The 22,823-nt window shown below is 41.8% G+C and overlaps 1 protein-coding gene across 3 annotated transcripts in view; it reads left to right on the plus strand.

Moving 5' to 3' along the window:
- ccdc102a (coiled-coil domain containing 102A) overlaps positions 1 to 22,823 on the plus strand; it is a 336,579-nt gene that overhangs the window by 295,408 nt on the left and 18,348 nt on the right. For all 3 annotated transcript variants that reach the window (XM_084308068.1, XM_084308070.1, XM_084308069.1), the window contains 2 exons: positions 4,879 to 5,049; positions 5,810 to 5,913. In XM_084308068.1, coding sequence (XP_084164194.1) covers positions 4,879 to 5,049; positions 5,810 to 5,913 — 275 coding nt within the window. The remainder of the gene's footprint in view (positions 1 to 4,878; positions 5,050 to 5,809; positions 5,914 to 22,823) is intronic.

Here is a 22,823-nt window from a genome sequence, read left to right on the forward strand (position 1 = left end):
GTTTTGTTTTCATCAACAATTGAGGTAAAACACACAGTGAATGTATCCGTTTTTGTTTATTGCACTTTGTTTCTTGCTGAAAAATAAATGCTATGTTGCTAAATGGCTCATGCGAGGTATTTAAAGATGGTGGCTTTGTTGTTTTTGAGCAGGAAGTGTAGTGACGCGTTCAACCTTTCTGATTGGTTAAAAATGGCCTTCATGTTTGAACTACATCGCCACCTACTGCTTTGGCATTGTACTACATGTATATACATCACTCGGTGCTCACGAGACAAAACAACGTCTAACTTGCCTGCCAATACGCAGCGTTCTGAAAAGCTAAATGAAACGAATCGTTTTGGCTATAATGTAACCGCAGCCTTAGAATACTACCGGTAATCGAAACGTGACATAATCAAACAAGCGAGCTAGCTGACTGCTGTCATTGCTATCAGCTAAAGCTAGCGGACCAAGCTAGTATATTTCCGGCAACAAAAGCATTCATTCTGAACATGCTTGAAACAACATACAAACATACAAAATGTTGCTATAATGTAACATATCCGGTCTCTCTTTCGTCATCTTTTTTTTCTGTTCTCCCAGCTGTTAACAGACTGTTGTGCTACCTGACTGGCTAGTGAGCTGTACCCAGCATGCCGTTCAGCGGTGTAACAGTTAACAGGCTCCCCTCTCAATACACTACACAGTGTAGTTGCCGGTAAAATCATTATAATTTAATAATTTTATATGAAAATCGATGCCCATCCCTAATGATCGTGAACCTCCCTGCCTCAGTGTGTAACTGTTTTTAATTTGATCTCTCTTTCTCTGTTCTTTTGTCCTATTTATGCAAATGTTGTTTGTAGACGTTTCGCAATACAAACTGATAAGTAACCCAGCAAAGATGGCGCCCGGTGTCCCTAGCAACGCATAGCAACTATAGTCTAAACTCTCCACCCAATTCTCAAGCTGCATTACAAGTGAAAATGTACTTCCAGAAATGTTATTTGTAACTATGTATTTGATATATTAAATCTATTTATATGTTAAAATACATTTAAAATCAAATAAATACACATTGATATACATTTGAAGTGATGTCTTTCTGTATTCAGTAAATGTCTTTCTTGGAATGCATCCTCTCTGGCCAGTCTTGTTTATCTCCTACTCCTCCATTCTCTCCTTCCTCCATCCTGCTCCTCCTAGCCCCTCCTTCTCCACCAGACCCAGCCTACACCTCCTCCTCTTCTGCCCATCCCCCTCTTAATTTCTTCCCGCTGCGTCTCTCCATTTCTCTCCCTTTGTTTGAACTGAGCATGAGGTTAACATATTATTTATGCATCACTCTATTTCTCTCTCTGTCTCTCTCTCTTTCTCTCTCTCTCTTTCTTTGTTTGAAGTGGGCACAAGGTATTATTTATGTGTGTTCCAGGTTTGTCTATTCTTGTGGGGACATTGGGACCTGTCAAGATAGTAAACCCGTAGTCACACTCCTAAATACAAATATGTACACACCCATACACACACACACACACACACACACACACACATATTGTGTGTGTTGTGCTACCACTGTTTTCAACCAATCTGAACTCCTGATTATGTTGTTGAATTATTGATGATCATTAGTTTCATTATCTCATCATTATTCTCATTATTTTCATCATACTATCATTATTTTCATTATCCTGTCATTCGTTTCATTATCTTATTCTACTGGGTCCTTAACGTTGTCCAATATATAATATAGTTTATATCTGTTTCTACAAGTATCTATCCATATTGCTGCTCTGCAAGCAGTTATATCCATTATAATAACTATTATATCCATATTGCTGCTCTGCAAGCAGTTCTATCCATTATAATAACAATATTATATCCATATTGCTGCTCTGCAAGCAGTTCTATCCATTATAATAATAATATGAATTCCGTACCGCTGCTCTGCAAGCAGTTCTATCCATTATAATAATAATATTCTATCCATATCGCTGCCCTGCAAGCAGTTTTTTTCATTACGCTTCATGCCTTCCAGTGTCAGTCCTTCTCCAAGCTCTGTACGACGTGTTGGTCCCTGAGCTGCGGCCATGCATGTTCTTATGGATGCTACATGTAGTGGTCAAGCTGGTTAGCTGTGGGAAAATGGTCCAGTTTTATGCCTCATCATATTTGGGAGGGAGAAAACGCCACATGGATGGAATAATCATTCAAATTGCAGCAAGCAGATAAAAGGCTGTTTTTATATTAATATTGGGTACAGTCGTTCTTTTCTTTTCACCTATGTTCCGAAGTCCTTGATAAGAACTCTCAACACTTAAGAGACGCTTTAAGACGTCACATCACATGTGCAAATGAAGAAGCTAAAGGGTGGTTACAACACAGTAACACTATGTACTGTAGGTTACTTTTCCTAATGGTACTCGATAAACAAAAGCTTCATACGTCAAATTGTTTGACATAGTAATATTAGTAATAGCAGTGTTATTATTAGTAATAGCAGTATTACTATTAGTAATAACAGTATTCATATTGGTAATAGCAGTATTAGTATTAGTAATATCATTATTAATATAATATGTTTACAAGTTAAATTATTTTGACACTTGTTCCCATGTTTGGCTACCCTGAACCCTTATCCCCCCCCCCTAACTCTCTCTTTCTCTTCTCTCTCCCTCCCTCTCTCTCTATCTCTCTCCTTTATTGTTCTTGTAAATACCTCCTCTCTATATATCTACTGTAATGCTCAGCCTTGGAAAAGCTTCTTAGAAGTCTTACTGTCAGGGGATCCATTAGATAGCGAGAGAAAGAAAGGTAGTGAGAGAGGCATAAAGAGAGAGAGAAAGACAGACGGAGATATATATATATATATAAGAGAGAGAGAGAGAATTGCTATAGAAGCAGTTGAAGTGCTCTGAGTGAGAATGGTTCATTATTGATGACTACAGCGAATATCCCCTTCTGGCATTTCTAGATTTTTCCGTTGACCCTCCCCTAACCCCTCCCCCCCTCCACCTGGGACATTTGTCCCTTCACCCAAGCCCTCCTCATTGCCCCTATCCCCTGTTGTACCCTTCCTGCTGACTTGTTGTACAGAACTTTGGATATAAGTGTCAGCTAAATGTCAAAAATTTTATTAGACATTACCATCTCCCCTAAAATTTAAATGAATGTAAATGTAAGAACTGTCTTGTGTTGTACATTGTTCTTTTTCTCTAGTATTTTCTCTAACCAATGAACACCTTCTCTAAAGTTGGAATACCCACAGAAACACCCTTTCTAAAGTTTGCCAATATTTAGAATTTTTAAGAAAATACACCTTCTGGCGGCTGGGTGGCGCGGCGGACATTGCGCTCGTCACCAACGCAAGAGACACCGGGTTCGACTTTGGCTGTCGGCGCTGTCTCCGGCTTGGGCCGGCCGTCATACTGGCTCAATTGGCAGAGTCAGCGGGTGGAAGTCGATGGGTGGTAATCTGGACGTGGACAGTGACTCCCACAGGTCGGTTGGGGACGCCTGCACAGCAGAGACAGGAAATAGCGGGTGAAAAAGATGTGACAGGCTGCCTCCTCGTGTACCGGAGGGGACACGTGATGCAAGGCTTCTATCCTCCCTACGACCGACCTGTGGGGGGCATATGCGAGCAACGTTCAAGACAGGGGAGGGAAGAATTGGAAACAGCGAAATTGGGATGGGAGAAAAAATTGAAAAAGTGGATAACATAAAAAAAATAAAAAAATACACCTTCTTTATTGATGAACTGGCGACCCGAGGTCTGTTTCCTATTGAATAAAGCCTCCTTCCATGGGCCACACCGAATAGATAAACAAACAAAATAAACCCACTCCATTATTTCACTCTTTTTTCACATTCCTTCAGATTCTGGGCCCATCTGACTTGAGCCAGGCTAGAGTTTCAGTGTTGTATTGGTCTAAATGTCGTAGAGGGCTCAGGGCTAGGAAGCGATACGGCGCCCCCTGTCCCCGGGGGAACCAACATAATTAGCAGGGTCCAAGGGCTCGCTCCCCCAGGAAGGAACACGTCCAAAAACAGCTCTGAAATACTTGTTTCCAGGGACTTTTGATAAAGTATATCTGAGGAACGAGGTGCCCTTGTACTTCAAACGGTGTACCAAAGCCCCTTTCAAAATACAATCATGCTTAACACATCCGGGGCCACCCACGTATATATACGTGATTGTGAGCCAGCGCTTGGCGGCCAATCACGTATATACACGTGTTTAACTCGTTATTTCTTTTATTCGCTATTGCCATTCATAATTCATCGAGGCACCTTGTGCATACTGTTCTGAGTGTGTCTGCGATTGCAGACGGTCAATACCGCCCCCTAACGCATTGTGGCAGCAACTGCACTACATTAGAAACGCTGTGGTTTGTTATCTGGGCCGAGCTGAGCCGTGCGGGCAGGGTTTAAATACTCCGTCGAGGTAACCTGTTACAACGATACATCTACAATGATATATCTTTTTTATATTCTTAATGAAGCCTCTTGATGCACACTGACACTTTGATCAATTACACAACCTTCACTGCTGTCAAGCACAATGCTGGTTTATTTTGCACATAATCTCACACACATCCAAAAACTATAAAAATAAATTGCACACATTAATTTAGTTTTACCGTTTGAGTTTGACTATGGCCACCAGTGATGTCATCGGGGACATTGATTCCTTGCCTTCGCTGGCAGCCATATTCAAACTTATTTACTCTCAATAACTGTCAAACTAAATGAATGTGTGCAAAACTGTTTATTGTTTTTGGATGTGTGTGAGATTATGTGCAAAATAAATATACATTTTTGGAGGGGTACACAACTACAGTACCACTGATTTCTAATGGGAGATTCCTGTGTTCCTGTTTGTGTGTGTGCATTCAGGAGCTGGGAGACATGCGTCACCTGCACGCCAAGCTGAAGAAGCAGTACCAAGACAAGATGGCGGAGCTGACACATTCCACCAGGAGGGTGGAGAGCCACGAGGCGGAGGTGAAGAAGCTACGACTGAGGGTGGAGGAGCTGAAGAAGGAACTGGGACAGGCTGAGGACGAGGTGAGAGCACGCACGCACACACACACACACACACACACACACACACACACACACACACACACACACACACACACACACACACACACATAAACACACATGTAGAGCCACACACACAAAGACACACACACACACATACAGTCAACTATTTGTGTTGGTATACTTTCTTTTGACCTATCATCAAGCCCTAAGCCAAGCCTTGACTTTAACCATAAAGGTTCCAAAATAGTTTTTCTTTTTTTTTCTTTTTTTTTTTCTAATTGTTTATTTGTGTGTATGTGTGCCTGTATGTGGGCAAGTGTATGTGTGTGTGTGTGTGTGTATGCCTGTATGCGCGTGTGTGCGCGTGTACGTGTGTGTATGTCCCAGTGTGTGTGAGTGAGAGATGGGAGAATGGATTGAGTGGGGAGCACAAGGAAAATTGTTAAAAATTGTTCATGAGAGAACATTCTGTAGATCTGTCGATTGAATGTGAAACCTCATGAAAAATAAAAAGATTTAAAACACAAAACAAAATAGTTTTCATTGTCAACAACTTGCTATTGCTTATATTCACATTTCCACCTAAACTGACAGAGTTGTCTATTATTGTTCCATAGTCTTCAAGCTGAATACATTTCACACGTCATTCAACCGCTGAAAATTGTAATTGAAAATGTCTCTCAATATCTAACTGTACCTACACTGTTTATATCCCTGGCTTGTCTCTATTTCATGTGGATATAGATAAATCATTAATGTGTGTGTGTGTGTGTGTGTACAGCTGGATGAGTCACATAACCAGAGCAGGAAGTTACAACGCTCGTTAGACGAACAGGTGGAGCAGACTGAAAATCTACAGGTGCAGCTGGAACATCTACAGTCCAGGTAATACACACACACACACACACACACACACACACACACACACACACACACACACACACACACACACACACACACACACACACACACACACACATCTACAGTCCAGGTAATATACACACACACACACACACACACACAGAGAGAGACAGAGATTCTCAGCTCCCCCCCTCACTATGTCTCACCCTTCCTGATGACTTGTCGTACAGAACTTGTAAGTCGCTTTGGATAAAAGCGTCGGCTAAATGTATCCTGATGGCCTGGGGATAGAAGCTCCTTCTGAGTCTCTCTGTATTGGTCATTAGGCTCCGGTAGCGCTTGCCTGACCGCAACAGTTCAAAGAGGCAGTTGTTTGGGTGACTAGAGTCTTTGGTTATTCTCTTAGCCTTGGCCCTGCAACATTTGTTGTAAATGTCCTGGAGAGTGGGAAGCTCACCTCCAATTGTGCGTTCGGCTGAACGTGCCACTCTCTGTAGTCTGTTGCGGCCGTGTGCGGTGCTATTCCCAAACCAGGAGGTGATGTTACCAGTCAGGATGCTCTCTATTGTGCATGAGTAGAAGTTCTTAAGGATCTTATGACTCACTTTGAACTTCCTTAGGCGCCTGAGGAAGTAGAGGCGTTGCCGTGCCTTCTTCACTACACTGTCAATGTGTGTGGTCCATGTCAAGTCCTCGGATATGTGGACTCCGAGGTACTTAAAACTGTTCACTCTCTCGACCGGTGCCCCGCCGATGCTGAGGGGGCTGTAGTCTCTGGCCCCCGACCTCCTAAAGTCCACAATCATCTCTTCCGTTTTGCTGACGTTCAGGGGGAGGCTGTTCTCCCGGCACCACAGCGCCAGGTTCTCTACCTCTCCCAGGGTAGGCCCTCTCTGCGTTTGCAGAGATCAGGCCCACCACAACTGTGTCGTCAGCAAACTTGATAATTGTGTTGCTGTTCTGCTGTGCCACACAGTCATGTGTGGCACAGCGATAGCGCCGTCTAGCTGGATGTGGCCGGTATTGCACTTTGGCAATCTCAGACTCATCCCCTATGGTAACACCAAGGTCCCTGGATGAATAATGAATAAAAATATAAAAAAAAGGAAAAACGATCAAAAAAAAACTTTTTACGTTTTTGTCACTGAAAGTGTTAATATTGAACTGAAATGTTTTGCAGATAATACTGCATACTACCTTTTCTCCCCACGTAAATAGGACAGGTTCTGAGGATGAGGGAGATGGATAAACTTAGGGTAGATATTATTTATTTTTTATCAAATTCTTATACCTCTCATATAGTACAGTAGGAAGTGAGATTCTGTCTCAATCTCTCATTGACTACAACGTGAACAGCCCCCCCCCCCCACTCTCTCTCTCTTTCCTTCTCTCTCTCTCTTTTTCTCTCATCATTCTGACTGCGTCCAGCCTCATGCCCCCCCAACAGCCAATTGCGTGGCTCGCAGCCTTAGGTTACCGTAGTAACAGAGAGCTGCACTCCTCAGAGCGGTGACATGCTTGTTGGCATGACAACGCCTTCTAACACTGACATAAAACAACAGACACAGACACACAAGTTGACTGTAAATGTTATAGACTGCTTATGAATGAAAGTGTGTGTACGTGCGCATGTTTTGAAGTCTTCATGAATGGGGAGAGAAAGAAAAAAAACTCTCTCTCACACACACACACACACACACACACACACACACACACACACACACACACACACACACACACACACACACACACACACAAAAGGTTGTCAGGTGTTGTATGGGTGTCAGTGCAGTAGAGTATCTTTTACTGTCCATTCCATTATATCTGTTCTATGTTGAAATCTACTGTAGAGTCAAACTAGGCAGGTCGGTTCACAGCTGGCTCTGCATTCGTATAGTTATTTTATCCAAAGCCTTTTACAACTCATGCCTCACATTCATCCATTCACTCACACAAACATGCATGTGCACACACACACACACACATACACACACACACACACACACACACACACACACACACACACACACACACACACACACACACACACACCCCATCAAGGACACTTCAACACACTGCCAGGAGACAGGATTGAAACGGGTACCAACGGGCAGATTTACCAGATGACCGCTCTACCTCCTGAGCCACAGCCCTGTGTGTGTGTGTTTCACTCTCCCTCTTTCTCACTTTCTCACTTTCACTCTCCCTCTTTCTCACTTCCCTCTCTCTCTCTCTCTCTCTCTCTCTCTCTCTCTCTCTCTCTCTCTCTCTCTCTCTCTCTCTCTCTCTCTCTCTCTCTCTCTGTAGATTGATAGGTGTTTGTGTGGTCGAGCTGAGTGTGGTAGTGTTTGTGTGGTCATGCTAAGTGTGTTGAGGCTCAATAGAAAACCTTTTAGTGGTCAGAGCAGCCTGTTGTCCAAACACCATTATGCCTCACCTAACAGAGAGAGAGAGAGAGAGAGAGAGAGAGAGGAGAGAGAGAGAGAGAGAGAGGAGAGAGAGAGAGAGAGAGAGAGAGAGAGAGAGAGAGAGAGAGAGAGAGAGAGAGAGAGAGAGAGAGAGAGAGAGAGAGAGAGAGAGAGAGAGAGAGAGAGAGATGCAGTGGGTAGTGCTGTTGCCTCACAGCATGAACGTGCTGAGTTTGAACCCTGGCAACGACAACCGTCCTACACTGTAATTATAATCATAACTACCTACTTCGTACTATAGTCTACCCATATAACTCTGTATAATAGCATGTACAATAGTGTACTATCCAGCTATCCACATCTGTCTGTACATACCTGCATATAATCCTTTTTACATATATGTAGATAATATATCTGTACATATCCCTTAACTAGTTAAGCAGCTGGCCAGTATGACTTACTATCATAGTGTCTTTATACCTGTATCACTGTACATATTAATACTACAACTCTGTACATAAATCCGATTAGCACTATACTCGGTAGTACCAATTTATATATTTTATACCCAGTTTAATCACCTGTACATTGTATATTACTGTTGCACTTTACTGTTACATTTGCACTCTGGTTGGATGGCAAACCTATTTTTGTTTGTTGCTGTATAATGACAATACATTTGAATCTAATCTAATCTAGTGATATATACACAACATCAATATGAATAAATAATAAGAATAATCAGAAACGTATAAATAATAATAATAAGAAATGTATAAATAATGATAAGAAATAACAATAAGAAATAATACATTTTGGTTTCATAAAAACTAAGATGGCTGCCTGAACCAGGAGCTCTGGCGACACTGCTACATTTATCCTTAAAATACTTTGTTTCCGAGTCCACTTTATATAAACCTTAGCGGTTTTTCAGTCATAGCAACCGAGGAATGTCCAGAGGTGGAAACGAACTCAAAGAAACCCCCTCAAGAACAAGGTCGGTTAAGGTTTACACGCTCTACTCTGAACAATCCGTCCATAATGCCGGAGGTGATTGAACAAGCCAACGACCATGCCGAAGCAGGTGATATAAAAAATAAGACTCTCTTCGACAGACATGCTGCAGAAGATTTAGAGTGAAATGGAGGACTTAAAAACCACCAAACAAATCCCTTTCGTGGGCCAACTGTTTTGGATTTGGTTTTATTTTCAAGGATGGACTGCTAATGTGGCCCAGCCAATGACTGGTTATTCTGGCTCGTATCTGGCTGGCATCCCTTTCATAGGCCAACTATTTTTGAGTTTAGTTTTGTTTTCGGGGATGGGCTGCTATTATAAAACTGAATTAAAATGTATAATTTTAACTGAATTAAATCAAATATTCAATGAGGGATGATCAAGCGTTTATGCATTATTTATCAGTTTGAGTTTATATGACAACTATACGTCATCGATGTTTCTCGACTCGGTACAAGTTGAAACTATATAAGGTAGTAGTGACCAGGCGTCATAGAGTGAAGACGTGTTTCATGGCCGCGCTCATAAGGGGTGAGCGGGGATGTGAATGTCTTTATCTATCTATGACCCCAAGTCAGCCCTTAACTCATTCAGCGCCAGTGTGTATCCCCATCCCTGCTGTCAATGGGCCACGCTTTAAAAGATAGGCATTTTCACGGTGCGTCACAATGTTTGCAGAGCTATATCTATATTCTATATTATAGCTATGGAGACAATACTATGGCTCATTTGACAGTCACTATCTCTCGTCCAACATGTAGAAAAGAGTTTTTTCATGTATACTTTCACGTGTTATCCCGTGGTGAATATTATATAGTTTCAGAGTGATCCGGGCTAATTCCTGGAAGCTGAGTTATGGAGGGCTATGTACATTTTGCGAAAGTCGTTCGCGTTGCCCGCCTGGACATGATACTATTTCCAAATCAAAGGTATATAAGAGGTATTATGTTTCATCATGAAGGTATCAAAGGCGGGGGGGTCGTTTTGTGATGCTCTGATCGTCAGCAACGGCATACGTTTTGGAGTACATGACATTATGATCGTTGCAATCGATGTGAAATCATTGTAGGATCAAAGTAGGATTGATGTCATATAGTCCTTACCTTTGCTAGGAGGTATTCCAAAATGAATATTTCAATTGTCTGATCGCGATTTCCAGTATTGATGTCCATCGGGTCCCTGACATGAAATGGGACAAACTATGCATCAAGTGTGCTGGACGCGATCAAAGTGGCTCGAATGAAGCCTTTCACTTGCCCGGGTACCATTTCTCCGCCCGGACCATATAAAATGTAACACACAGTGTGAAATAAGGTTTCAAAGGGTAGGTGATACTGCCACCTAGCAGGATTCAGCCGGCATTGCAATCTTGAGATCTCAGAATGAGTCCCAATAGTACACCGAGGTCCGTGAGACTGTATAGAATATTAAAAGCGAATAAAAGAAAAAACGATTTGATTGGCGCAGAATGAGTTAAGCCCTTAACACAAGATACAAGATAGATACAAGAGTTTTATTTGTCACGGCATACAGGTATACAGTGAAATGCGGGGGGTCTCGCCCGCAAAGATTTGCATAATACAAGTAATAATAATAAGAGTCCAACCAATAGAGCGACATAGTGCAATAAACAAGTAAACAAAGTAGGCATATCGGTATCTGTACATGAGCTATTTACAGAACATGGTAGGACATGCTAGGTCCTGTGGCAGTGCAGTACACTGTTAGCTACGGATGAGTAGCCATGCCCCTTCCGGAAAGTGCATACGCCATGTCACCCATTAACCCCATGTAAACGCTCACCTTGTTTGTAGAGCTAAACCTATATTTTATATTATAGCTATGGATCTAATAACGCCGTCGATTGTCAGTGGGTTTCTTCCGGTCAACATGTAAAAAAACAGATAATTATTTCATCAATACATTTCCGTTTTATACCGTGGTGAATATGAGTATAGTTGTAGAGTGATCCTGTGTAATCCCAGGGAACTCCGTCAAACAGCCCTTTAGTGAAATCCACTAAACATTTCTTGCCTGATTATCGAATCATCCTGAAATCAATGCTAGATTATCGGTATTATGTTTCATCATGAATGCACGAAAGGGGACGGGGGAAAACCGGCCCCTCCGTGCTTTGATCGCAGCCAACGGCACACACACACACACACACGCGCTGCGATTGCTGCGAAAAAATCATCGGCTCAATGCAAGATTGGTAACATATAGTCCTTACCTTGTCTATGATGTACTGCAAAAATACCTTTACCTTTAATAATGTTTGGCACACTGTCATGTACGAAGGTCTAAGGACCACACAGAATAACCATTGGAGGGCGGCACATGAGCAAAAGCAGCCTCTCTCAGTAAATGCGTTCAAATCAAGGTCCCAGGTATAGGTAAAAGAAGACACAACACAAGACGTTTTCCAAATAGTAAATTATATATTTATGGTGATAGGGATTTAAACCTCCACCATAATGCAAAAAGGGGAAAGGGTAGGGGAGGACAAACAATACATACATATAAACAAACAAACACTTAATAGCCAATACAACCACGTAGGGCTGGGCGATATGACGATATTATATAAATATCGGGTACAGTTCATTAACGATACACTTTTTAAACGTATCGTGGATATCGTGATGTTTTGCCCAAGAGGCTTGTGTTGCGTCAATCTGGTCCACACGTTGACACTTTTGAACAGCGCCGCCCCACACACACACTACTGCATCAAAAGTTACTACTTATGATAACAAAGGCATTCGTTTTGTGGCATTGACGTTATATAGTTACACTTTCAATAACATCAGCGTATTTACATAGCAACGACCGAGGTCGACCTAGATATAGCAAGCATTAGCCGTTCATATCTCAGCCCGTGCTGACTCCGTTGTGCCCATTCTGCGGTCTGTTAATAACGTTTTCAATCAGACAGATGTATGGAAAGGCTTTTATTATAACATCCGTTGCAGTAAAATCATTATGCCTCCAGTCGTTTAGTCATTCTGCAGAGCTAAAAAGCTAAACGTCGGCCGCGGCGAGCTACCGCTGCCATTGTTGTTTTCATTGAGCTCTCCATGGCGGAAGTAAAAAATTAATACGCGCTTGCCGATTGGTGCTAAGAACAGCAGGGCGGGTGCAAGCGATGTGACGTAATTGGCAGACGCAACTGTCAATCAAAATGATTCTGTTTGCCGACTGAATGAATAAACGTTATTAACAGATTGCAGCATAGGTACAATACAGTACAGCTCAATACAACAACAGTCAACAGTGGACTGGAGGATGCAGACCAGAGAAAGACTTTCGTCTTGTTTACATCAGGGTCCCCCATTTTCAATTCATCATATTTCATATCTAAATCATATAATATCTCATTGCTAAATATATGCAATATATAATCTAATAATCCAATAATCTAAATCTAATATATAATATAAAAATGCTAAATGCATGGGTATTTTATTTTGTCTTTAATGTTAGCTTGCAAACTCAAATACTGTCTTGGTAAGCCTCATAATGAATTGTTTGGGGAAAAAAAGAAAAGCATCGTGATGCGTATCGTGTATCGCCGAAAGGTCAGAAAATATCGTGATATCATATTTAGGCCATATCGCCCAGCCCTACAACCACGTGCCCATCATAGGACACCACAGCTATGGGGGTTTAATCCACACACAATGTGATAAATGGCACCCAGCCACACAGTGTTGCTTCATGCAACAGATAGGCGAGACGGCAGCCTCCTCACTCCACTCTGAAACGTGGCAGTGACTTTCATAAATGAGGCCCCCGTGTGTGTGTCATCTTCCAGTTTATATCCACTCATCCAACTAACTGCCCACAGGTGTAATCAAGCAGGTGCAATCAGCTCAATCAGGAGGATGAGTGGTATCTGGGAAAAAAGAGAAGAAACAGAATTAAAAGATGACACATCACACAACCAAGAACAATATAACCCATACTCATGATACTAATCTGATGTTCACATGGTCTCCCAAATACATTAATAATGATAATGACCAACCCACGTACGTCACACACACAAAGACCAAACTGACTGAAAAATATAGGCAACATTTGTCAAAGTATTAACTTAGTGCAAACAAACAAAATAATTAAACCTTTTCTATTTTTGTGGCCACATTATAGACAAACGCCATCAACATAAAGTATGAATATGCTCAACCAGCACTAGACTTTCTTATCAAAAAGGAAAAGTCACTGTTATTTAAAATAAATAAATCATGTGTACTAAATATATATTAACTTTTTAATTGCATGAAACATTATGACGTATTCTCTTATGCCGCTTTTCACTGCATGGTACCTAACTGACTCGACTCGCTTTTGCTATTTGAGTGTCCTGGTAGCCGTATTTGAAGTGACGTCACACGAGGAAGTAAATAGTCAACAGTAACACTGCGTTGGAAAGAGAAGCCCTGATGATATACTATAAACCAACAGCCAATAAATGTGAAGTTATCTTTGAACCTCTGTTGTAAAGCCTCGTCAATATACCCCCCCTTCCCCACTAATGGAACACAGCGAAGTGACTCCACAGTTAGCTCGCGGCTAACGGTAGTTAGCTCACGCTAATGCTAGTTAGCTTGCGGCTAACGTAACGTTAGCCTAGCTTGCGGCTAACATTATAACCGAACAATACACACATGCCCCGAACCGTGGAGGTCGTATCGAACGGTGTACGGTTAGAATGCGTACCGTTCCACCCCTACAAAGTACCTCATATTTGGTACCATTTTGAAGCTAACAACTAGGGCTTTCCACTGATATAAAATATGTGTATGATTATCATCATTATTATTGTTATTATTATTATTTTATTTGTTATTACATATTCATAAAATAATTGTATGTGTGTTAAAAAATGTATTCAAACTTACCCTGTTCTCTTCCTCGAGCCTTGTCTTCCTCTATGCCCTCTGCCTCTCTACAAGCATCTTCTCTGGGTAGGAGCAGTGGGATCAGTGGTGGCAGGTCCATAGAGGGCGCTAGGGTACCACCCCACCTTGTGAAGAGAGAAGAAGAAGGAAGAAATTGTAGTTTGAGATTTAGACCCCTAAAAATATAATAAACATTTTTCAAATAAATAATAATTACTCATTTTAAGTGTTTTAGGGCTGACCCCTATTAATCGATTAGTCGACTAATCGGTCGAAAGGAGCCGTAGTCGACTGGCCAACCTCTTAGTCGAATATAATTAAAAAAAAATATATATATATATATTATTATTATTATAATTTTTTTATCATTCTTTCCAAAAGAAAAGAGGCCTAGAAGCGTGGCTAACGCTAATGGCATGCATACCAGAGGCTAACTGTCTACGAAAACAGGCACAGAGGCACTGAAAGAGGATTTCACCCATCTAATGAGCACTCTAGACTAGACAAATAAGATAAGATAAGATAAGATATTCCTTTATTGATCCCCTTGGGGAAATTCCAGTGACACACACATACAGCTCATCGACTCATTAACAACAACATATCACAATCATTACATTTTTACAGTAACCTTGCATGTTGTATGAGTCTGTTATGTATATAAATGTTAAATGGTATATGTGATGTGTTGTGATGTCATGTTTTGTATGATGCATGTATAAGCATCACACTCCCCTACCCCCACAAGGACCACAATGGAAATAAGCTCTGAGCTTTTTTGTGTTTCATCCTTGGCAGTATATCCTGACTGTGCTTTTCTGTCACATGTTTATTTTTTATATTGTCAAATAAAGTCATTCATTCATTCATTCAATCCAATCAGCGTCTTCAAATAATGATGCCTGTGGGCGCTTTTCTCTAGCGCCTGAAGTAGTCATTGTCGAATTGTCTATTCACTCTATTCGCTGAGCGTGGCACGTCCACCAGCAAAATCCCATACGCTACGCTCGGCTACTGGTCTATGGTTGTTGTAACTTGTCGCCGTCGGAAATTGATAATAATCACAAGATACTGTACATTCAGACAGTTTTGGACTTTGATCTAACAAAATGGATTTATATCGACACGTTTATGACGTTTTTTTTTAAAGTGGATTAACACATTTAAAGTGGATTAACACATCTTGCACCAAAAACGAGTTTACTCGTTATTGCTCGCCAATCGAATAACGCCAACAACGAGTTTACTCGTTTTTATGATCGTTATTTCCTTTATTCGCTATTGGCATTCATTATTCATCCAGGAAGGCTCCGGGAGCCAGCTGGACCCTGTCTGATATTTCAACGCCTCAATACCGCCACCTGGTGGATTTCGGGCGAGTTGCACTCCACTCCAAACCGGATGTGGTGCTCTGTGCATCGGGGAAAATCCTCCGGCAGAGATATCTTCTTATGTTGATCAAGACAAACACTCGAGTGCATTTGATCGCTTTCGAGACGCAAGAATCAATATGCTTTCGGCGTTTATTGCGTCATACAAACGGAAAATGGATATAGCAGATTGACATCAAATAATTGGAATTTTTTTTCACCAGACGCATCGGCCACAGGTAAGAGGAATCTGACGTTTATTCCAGCTCGATTGTCCATTTATTTCATTGCAATCCATCTGCTCAACGTATGATGTCTTACTAAGGAAAGCCGTTACTGACCATCAAGGAATCATAAACGATCCCCCCCCCCCCTTTCCTTCACGTATGATGGAGCATAATGTATACCGAGCATATGCATTTGAATTTTTTAATATAGCGTGTATAGGAACGAAACGCCAATCGATTATGTGTAATATGCGTCGGGGCCTATAACTTGCGTTCTAGGAATTACTGCTATACACTCCAAAAACATACTTATATTCATGACGGTACTAACACGACAATGTATGAATGGAAAAATATAACGTTCCCACATCCGGAACGATAGATACCCGATGTTGAATGGGCCATAGTAATGTCGATATAGCTATAATATTTAAAAAGTTATAGCCCTGCAAAGAGCTACTCCATAGGCTTACAGCACTGGCAGAGAGTGGTATAAGATGGGCAAACTGCATGGCACAGAATGTGTTAACACAATGGGGACGAACAACGGAGATCTCCGTGTTTCGATTCCACCCGTTGTGGACAGAAGCACGGATAAATCCGTGGGAAGTTGTTATTGCTTTTATTCCATATTAATAACCTATTCAAGGTCGCCGAGCGGCACTGCAGATTTACCCTACTCTATGAATTCGAGAAGGTGCAATACCGGCCAGATCCTCTTAGGGGCGCTATCGCGATAATGCAGTGTGCCCTGTGGCTGAACGGATCAGTATTTTTTTTTTTACTTTCAATGGAGATTTCAGTTAGCAGGATTCTAGATGTGCAGCATGTAGCTTGCATTACGTTTTGCATCGCAGATTTCACCATGCAATAAGGGGATTTATCATCAGCCAATGGACATATCGATCTACCAGATGGCGATCGATAACGGGGAAATGCTTGGGGGGATCACACCGGACCACGGTAAGATCTTTTTCACGTAAAGTACATCCCGATCAGGCCTTGTTTTGATAGCCATCCAGGCGTTCGGCCTATGAGGCTAATGAGGCTAACGCGGTTATTGGTAATCAATAATCAGAAACGACGTCCCCCGCCACCCCCCCTTTCATGCATACATGCGTGAGGATTGTGCCGATCATATGCAGTTTGAGTTTTAACTGGAGCGTATCTATAACCGAAATGCCATTGGATTTAACGTTATTAGCTATTAGCCCATTATCTCGGCTTCCAGGAAATATACTAGACCAAATCCGGAATAATGCTTATATTTACGGCGCTATAAAATGAGAACGTATTGATGATTTTTTTTTTTCTTTAAGCCATTTTGAAGGGACGGTTTATGGTCTCAATTCACAATGAGAATGGACAGATAGCAATACTATAAAGTATAGATTTAGCTCTACAAACAGCCCCACGTCTGTTTACATTTCACGGTCCTCTTGAGATTAATTAGACTCATCCCAGTGGCCGCGAAAGTGTTAAGGCTTGGACAAGTTGAAGTTGGACAACATCAACAAGGCTGTATGCTCGAAACAAGGTAAGCAAGTGAAAAAATATGCTTCAGTATGCTTCAACATTTGAGTTAAACAAAAGACATCACTTCAAGTTCAAGTTCAAGTTTCTTTTATTGCCACACGGCCAGGCCGGTGGAATTTGGGCACGGTACAGGTGGTAGCTGCGACAATACACCACATGGAACACAACATAACATCAACATCAACATCAACATAACATAACATAACATAACATACATAACATAAACAGCAGGGGGTGAAATTAGGATGAGTTGGAGTTGAGTAATTGTATGGCCTTGGGGAAGAAACTGTTGTTGAACCTAACCGTGCGACTACCTAGTGACCTAAACCTTCTACCAGAGGGGAGGAGTTGGAAGAGGTGATGAGCTGGGTGCAGGGGGTCGCTGATGATTTTGTGTGCGCGTGTGATGGTGTGATGTTTGTGTATGGAGTCCAGGGTGGGGAGTGTGCAGTTAATGATTTTGGACGCCCTAATGATGATCCTGTCTAGTCTGTGTAGTGTGTGTTTGGGTGTGTTGCCGTACCAAACAGTGATGGAGAGTGAAATGATGTTTTGTATGATGGCTGTGTAAAATTGTATCATTAACGTCTTCCTAACCTTGTACTTCCTGAGTTGTCTTAAGTGAAATAATCTTTGGTTGGCTGTTTTAAGTAAATGTGTGGTGTGATGATCCCAGTTGAGTTTGTTGCTGATGTGTGTTCCTAAGTATTTAAATGTGTCTGTGGCTGAAATGGGTTGGTTATTGATGAGCATGGGTGTTTTGGTGGGTGTGATTTTGCGAAAGTCAATAATGAGTTCCACGGTCTTGCTTTCATTGAGTATCAGGTTATGTTCTTTGCACCATGTGAGTGTTCGCTCCACCTCCAGCCGGTAGTCATCCTCCTTGTTGTTGGAGATCAACCCTAGGATGGTGGTGTCGTCCGCGTATTTAAGGGTTTTGACTGAGGGGGATGCTGAACGGAGGTTGTTAGTGTAGAGGGAAAAAAGCCACGGGGAGAGAACACACCCCTGTGGTACCCCAATGTTGGTGGTCAGAGGGAGAGAGGTGAGGTTGTTGTAGCGGACTACCTGTTTGCGGCCCTTCAGTGTGTCCAGCAACCAGAAACAGAGGGAGGGGGCAATGTTCATGTTGGTCAGGGTTTGGAACAGTATGAGGGGGTCGATGGTGTTGAAGGCACTGCTGAAGTCAATAAAGAGTATCCGGGCGTAACTGTTTTTGGTCTCCAGATGCTGGAGGGTGTAGTGCAGTGCCAGGTTGACTGCGTCATCAGTAGACCGGTTTGTGCGATAGGCGAATTGTAGAGGGTCCATCAGGGGGAATGTGAGTGTTTTTAAAACTGACAGGACTATGCGTTCCAGCACCTTCATGGCTACTGCCGTCAAGGCCACGGGTCTATAGTCATTAAGGCTAGATATTTCTCCTTTCTTGGGTATGGGGATGATGATGGATTGTTTGAAGAGGGCTGGGATCTGCATTTGCTGGAGTGAGGTGGTGAAAATGCCAGTGTAGACTGGTGCTAGCTGGTCAGAACAATAGCTGAGGCAGGCAGGTGAGATGTTATCCGGGCCTGCTGCCTTGCCCTTATCCAGCCTCCGGAAGAGGTTCCTCACTGTATCTATATCAATGGTGAGTGGGGTGGATAGGTGAGGGGGTGGGGTGGGCCAGCTGTCTTTAAGAGGCTTCTCAAACCTGGCAAAGAAGGTGTTCAGCTTGTCTGGGAGGTGGGGGTCTGCGTCGGGGGGGGGGGGGGGATTTCTTTTTGTAATTGGTTAGTTCATTGAGAGTTTTCCAGACTGCCCTAGTGTTGTTTGAATCAAATTTATCCTCCAGTATAGTGGCATAGGATGTTTTTGCCTTCCTGATGGCAGCTCTTGTTATCTTATAGATCAGACCTGGGCATTGTATGGCCCTGACCGGCCCACGAAAGATTACATGATAATAAAAAAAAAAGAAAAAGAAAAAGAAATTAAATATATATTTTTTTATATATATATTTCTTTTTTTACTTTTTTCTTTTCATGTCAACGTTCACATGCACAATATACGCTTACCTAGGATTTGACTTGATTCAACAACAAAGCAGTCGGGGCAAGCCGAAAACTGTCGAAAGTGTGGTTATTTGAAGTTTGGATTTATTTTTTCACAACTGAGGTAGGTAGATTACATTTTTTGAGACTAAAGTACAGAAAAAAGGTACCGTTGGGTACCGGTATCGATTCACAGGTACCGGTACCGTATCGGTTCAAATGTGAATGGTACCCATCCCTACTGAACACACAACTGCAGGGCAAGGGCATTTTTGCTCATGAAATGCATAGCCATGTGAAAGCCTTCATGACAAAGTTGCAATTAATTTCAAGGCAACTAGGCAGCAACAATCTCAAACACATGAAAACCCTGAAAGAAGTCAAACCATCAGCTGATCACCGGCACAGGTACTCATCCATGTTGGGAGCACTGCATGATTTTTCAAGGCGTTTTCAAGATTTCAAAAAGGTTGAGGATGAAATGCAGCTGGTTTCCTCTCCCTTTACCTGCAGTGTTGATAGTGCACCCACTGATGTTCAGCTTGAACTCATTGACCTGCAGTCTGATTCACTACTGAAAGAGCACTCTAAGTCAGCATCACTGCTAGAGTTCTACTCTGCTCTCAAGGAGGAGAACTTTCCAAACATGAGGAGACATGCTCAGAAGATGTTGGTTCTCTTTGGATCCACCTATATGTGAACAGACATTCTAAGTCATGACGTTTACCAAGTCCAGGTACAGATCCTCTCTCACTGATGAACATCTGGCAGCTGTGCTTCGCATCTCCACCTCAGACATGCAACCTGACTTTGATGGACTTGTTAAAGCTCAACAGAGACTGGATTTATCACACTGAATGAAAAAAATAAAGAGCTGAAGAACACTAAAATGTGAAAAAAAAGTGAAATGGGACACTTGATCTTTTTTCTTTTCTTTTTTTTGCACATTTCTGAAAACATTAAATGTTTAATATAGGCATGTAAAGTAAAAAAAGGCTACTGAGACACTTTTCTTTACACAGTTCAGTGACATGTCTTGTTTATTTTGGCTATAAGGTGATGTCTTTAGAAAGCTAAGAAAATCCTTGTTTCAATAGTATATGAAACTCAAAATAATAACTTTATTTGTATAGCACTTTTTCATACATGCCCTTTGTTATTAATGTTTCACATTTTGTTTATCATTTTGGAAATAAATTCTATTTGAATAAATTATATTTTTGAAAACTAACCTCACCTTTTAATTGCCAAATAATAACATACACTCTTACCAGGGGTCAAAACAATGCCATTTACTGCTTTTTATATAGAAATAAAATGTATATTATGCATAATTGAGTTTGGAATTTTGGCCCGGCCCTCCAACATATTTTCAGTTGCTCATTCGGCCCCCAGGGAAAAATAATTGCCCACCCCTGTTATAGATAGATAGATGGCTAGCCAATCGTTAGTTAGCCAACTAATCTTCTCTCCTCTCCAGACCTCCACCACACAACAGTAGTGAGCTAACGCTAATGCTATAATCAGGACGAAACATAGTATAACGTCGCCCAAAAGAGTTCCCTAAAACATTCAGATCAGTTCATGAGCTGAAGGAAAACTACATATAAGTTAGCTACTTAGTCAACACCCTTGGAAATTATGAATTTGGAAGTTGTCTCAGTCTGGTTGATTTAACAACTGAGCTAACGTTAGCCATCTGCTCCATCCGAAATCCGAATTTCATGGATATATCCTTGGGTAAAATACTTTGTTTATTAACGTTTATTCAACATAATAATAACAATACATTTCATTCTTGGTGCACTTTACATTTGGAACCAAACCTCAAAGTGCTAAGATTTGACACCAATACTACGTCAAAATTGTCTGCTTGCTAATGCTACTGTAGCTAACCGGAGCTGATTTGCAGACAGGAAAGCAACCAAAAATATTGTCCCGGCGGAACCCTTATCCCCAACACATAGTTCCGCCCCACCTAGAAAGAATTTCACCAGCCGCCACTGAGTGGGATGAAACTCTGGTTCATGGGCTAGCTCGACGTTAGCCGCAGCTAGCCTCGGAGCTAGCTGAGCTAATGAAAGCCTCCAGCCGGCAAGTATTCATCTCTGGGTATGCGGGTCGCACCGACCCGTCACAATCATCGTCCGCTCTGGGTTGATAAAATGAAATATATTATATATAGAATATGACCCTGTAATGAATAAACTAAATACAGCAATGTGGCTATTTGAAAACATTGCATTCGTTAAATAAATACGTCAATTGTCCCTCGGGCACGAGCGCGGGGGCGCAGCATGAGACATACACAAACCCTGTATCCTGGGTATTTTCTCACTTCACCTGGGTACTTTAGAAACAAGCTTTTTGAGTGGAAAATATTACCAAAATCTCTGGAAAAACATCTCACAAACAGGATCTCTGTTAAACAGTACTGTATATTTGTATATCTTGTATGTCATAAATGTAACAGTACTGTATATCTGTATGTCATGTATGTCATAAATGTCATGATATATATCTGTATGTTGTGTATGTCATAAATGTCATTATGAATTGAAAATGAGGGACCCTGATGTAAATAAGACGAAAGTCTTTCTCTGGTCTGCATCCCCTTAACTCTTTCTCTGCCAGCTATTATCCTTATCCTGTAGTAAATGCGCCACGCTTTATAATATATATATATATATTATAGGCATTTTCACTGTGTCGCGGTGTTTGCAATGGATATATCTATATTCTATATTATATATGGAGACAATACTAGGGCTCATTTGACAGTAACAACAGACAGTTCAACATTCCAAAAATAATATTCCAATTGTCTGATCGCGATTTCCAGTATTGGTGTCCATCGGGTCCCCGACATAATCCGGCACAACACATGCATCGAGGGGCCATGGACGCTAGATCGGGTGAACCGCTAGACTTGCCTGGTAAAAAATGCTCCGCCCGGAGAGGTTTAGATGTGACACAGAGTCTGGAACAGGGTTTCAAGGGGTGGGCGATACTGCCACCTAGCAGGATCTGGCCGGTACTGCACTCTCGGGTCCCAGTATGCATTTTAACACATTCGGCGCCAGACCCGAGATATCTCGGGTTTTGGTCGTTTTTTTCTTTTATTCTATATTTTTATTCATTATTCATCCACTGACCTCGGTGTTGCCATAGGAAAGGATTCTGAGATCGCCAAGGTGCAATACCGGCTGCATCCTGCTGGATGGCAGTGTCGCCCAACCTTATATCTCACCCTGTGTTACACTTAAATCCCCCCGGGCGCTAAATTTAGACGAAGCCGAGTAAATCGCTTCATCCGACCACTTCGAAGCGCATCTGGCACACTCGATCTATAAGTTGTGCCAAATTATGTCCGGGACCAGATGGACACCAATACTGGAAATCGCGATCAGACAATTGGAATATTCTTTTTGAAATAACACA

The sequence above is a fragment of the Notolepis coatsorum genome, assembly GCF_963971535.1.
Source record: "Notolepis coatsorum genome assembly, chromosome: 2".
NCBI classification, from domain to species: domain Eukaryota; kingdom Metazoa; phylum Chordata; class Actinopteri; order Aulopiformes; family Paralepididae; genus Notolepis; species Notolepis coatsorum.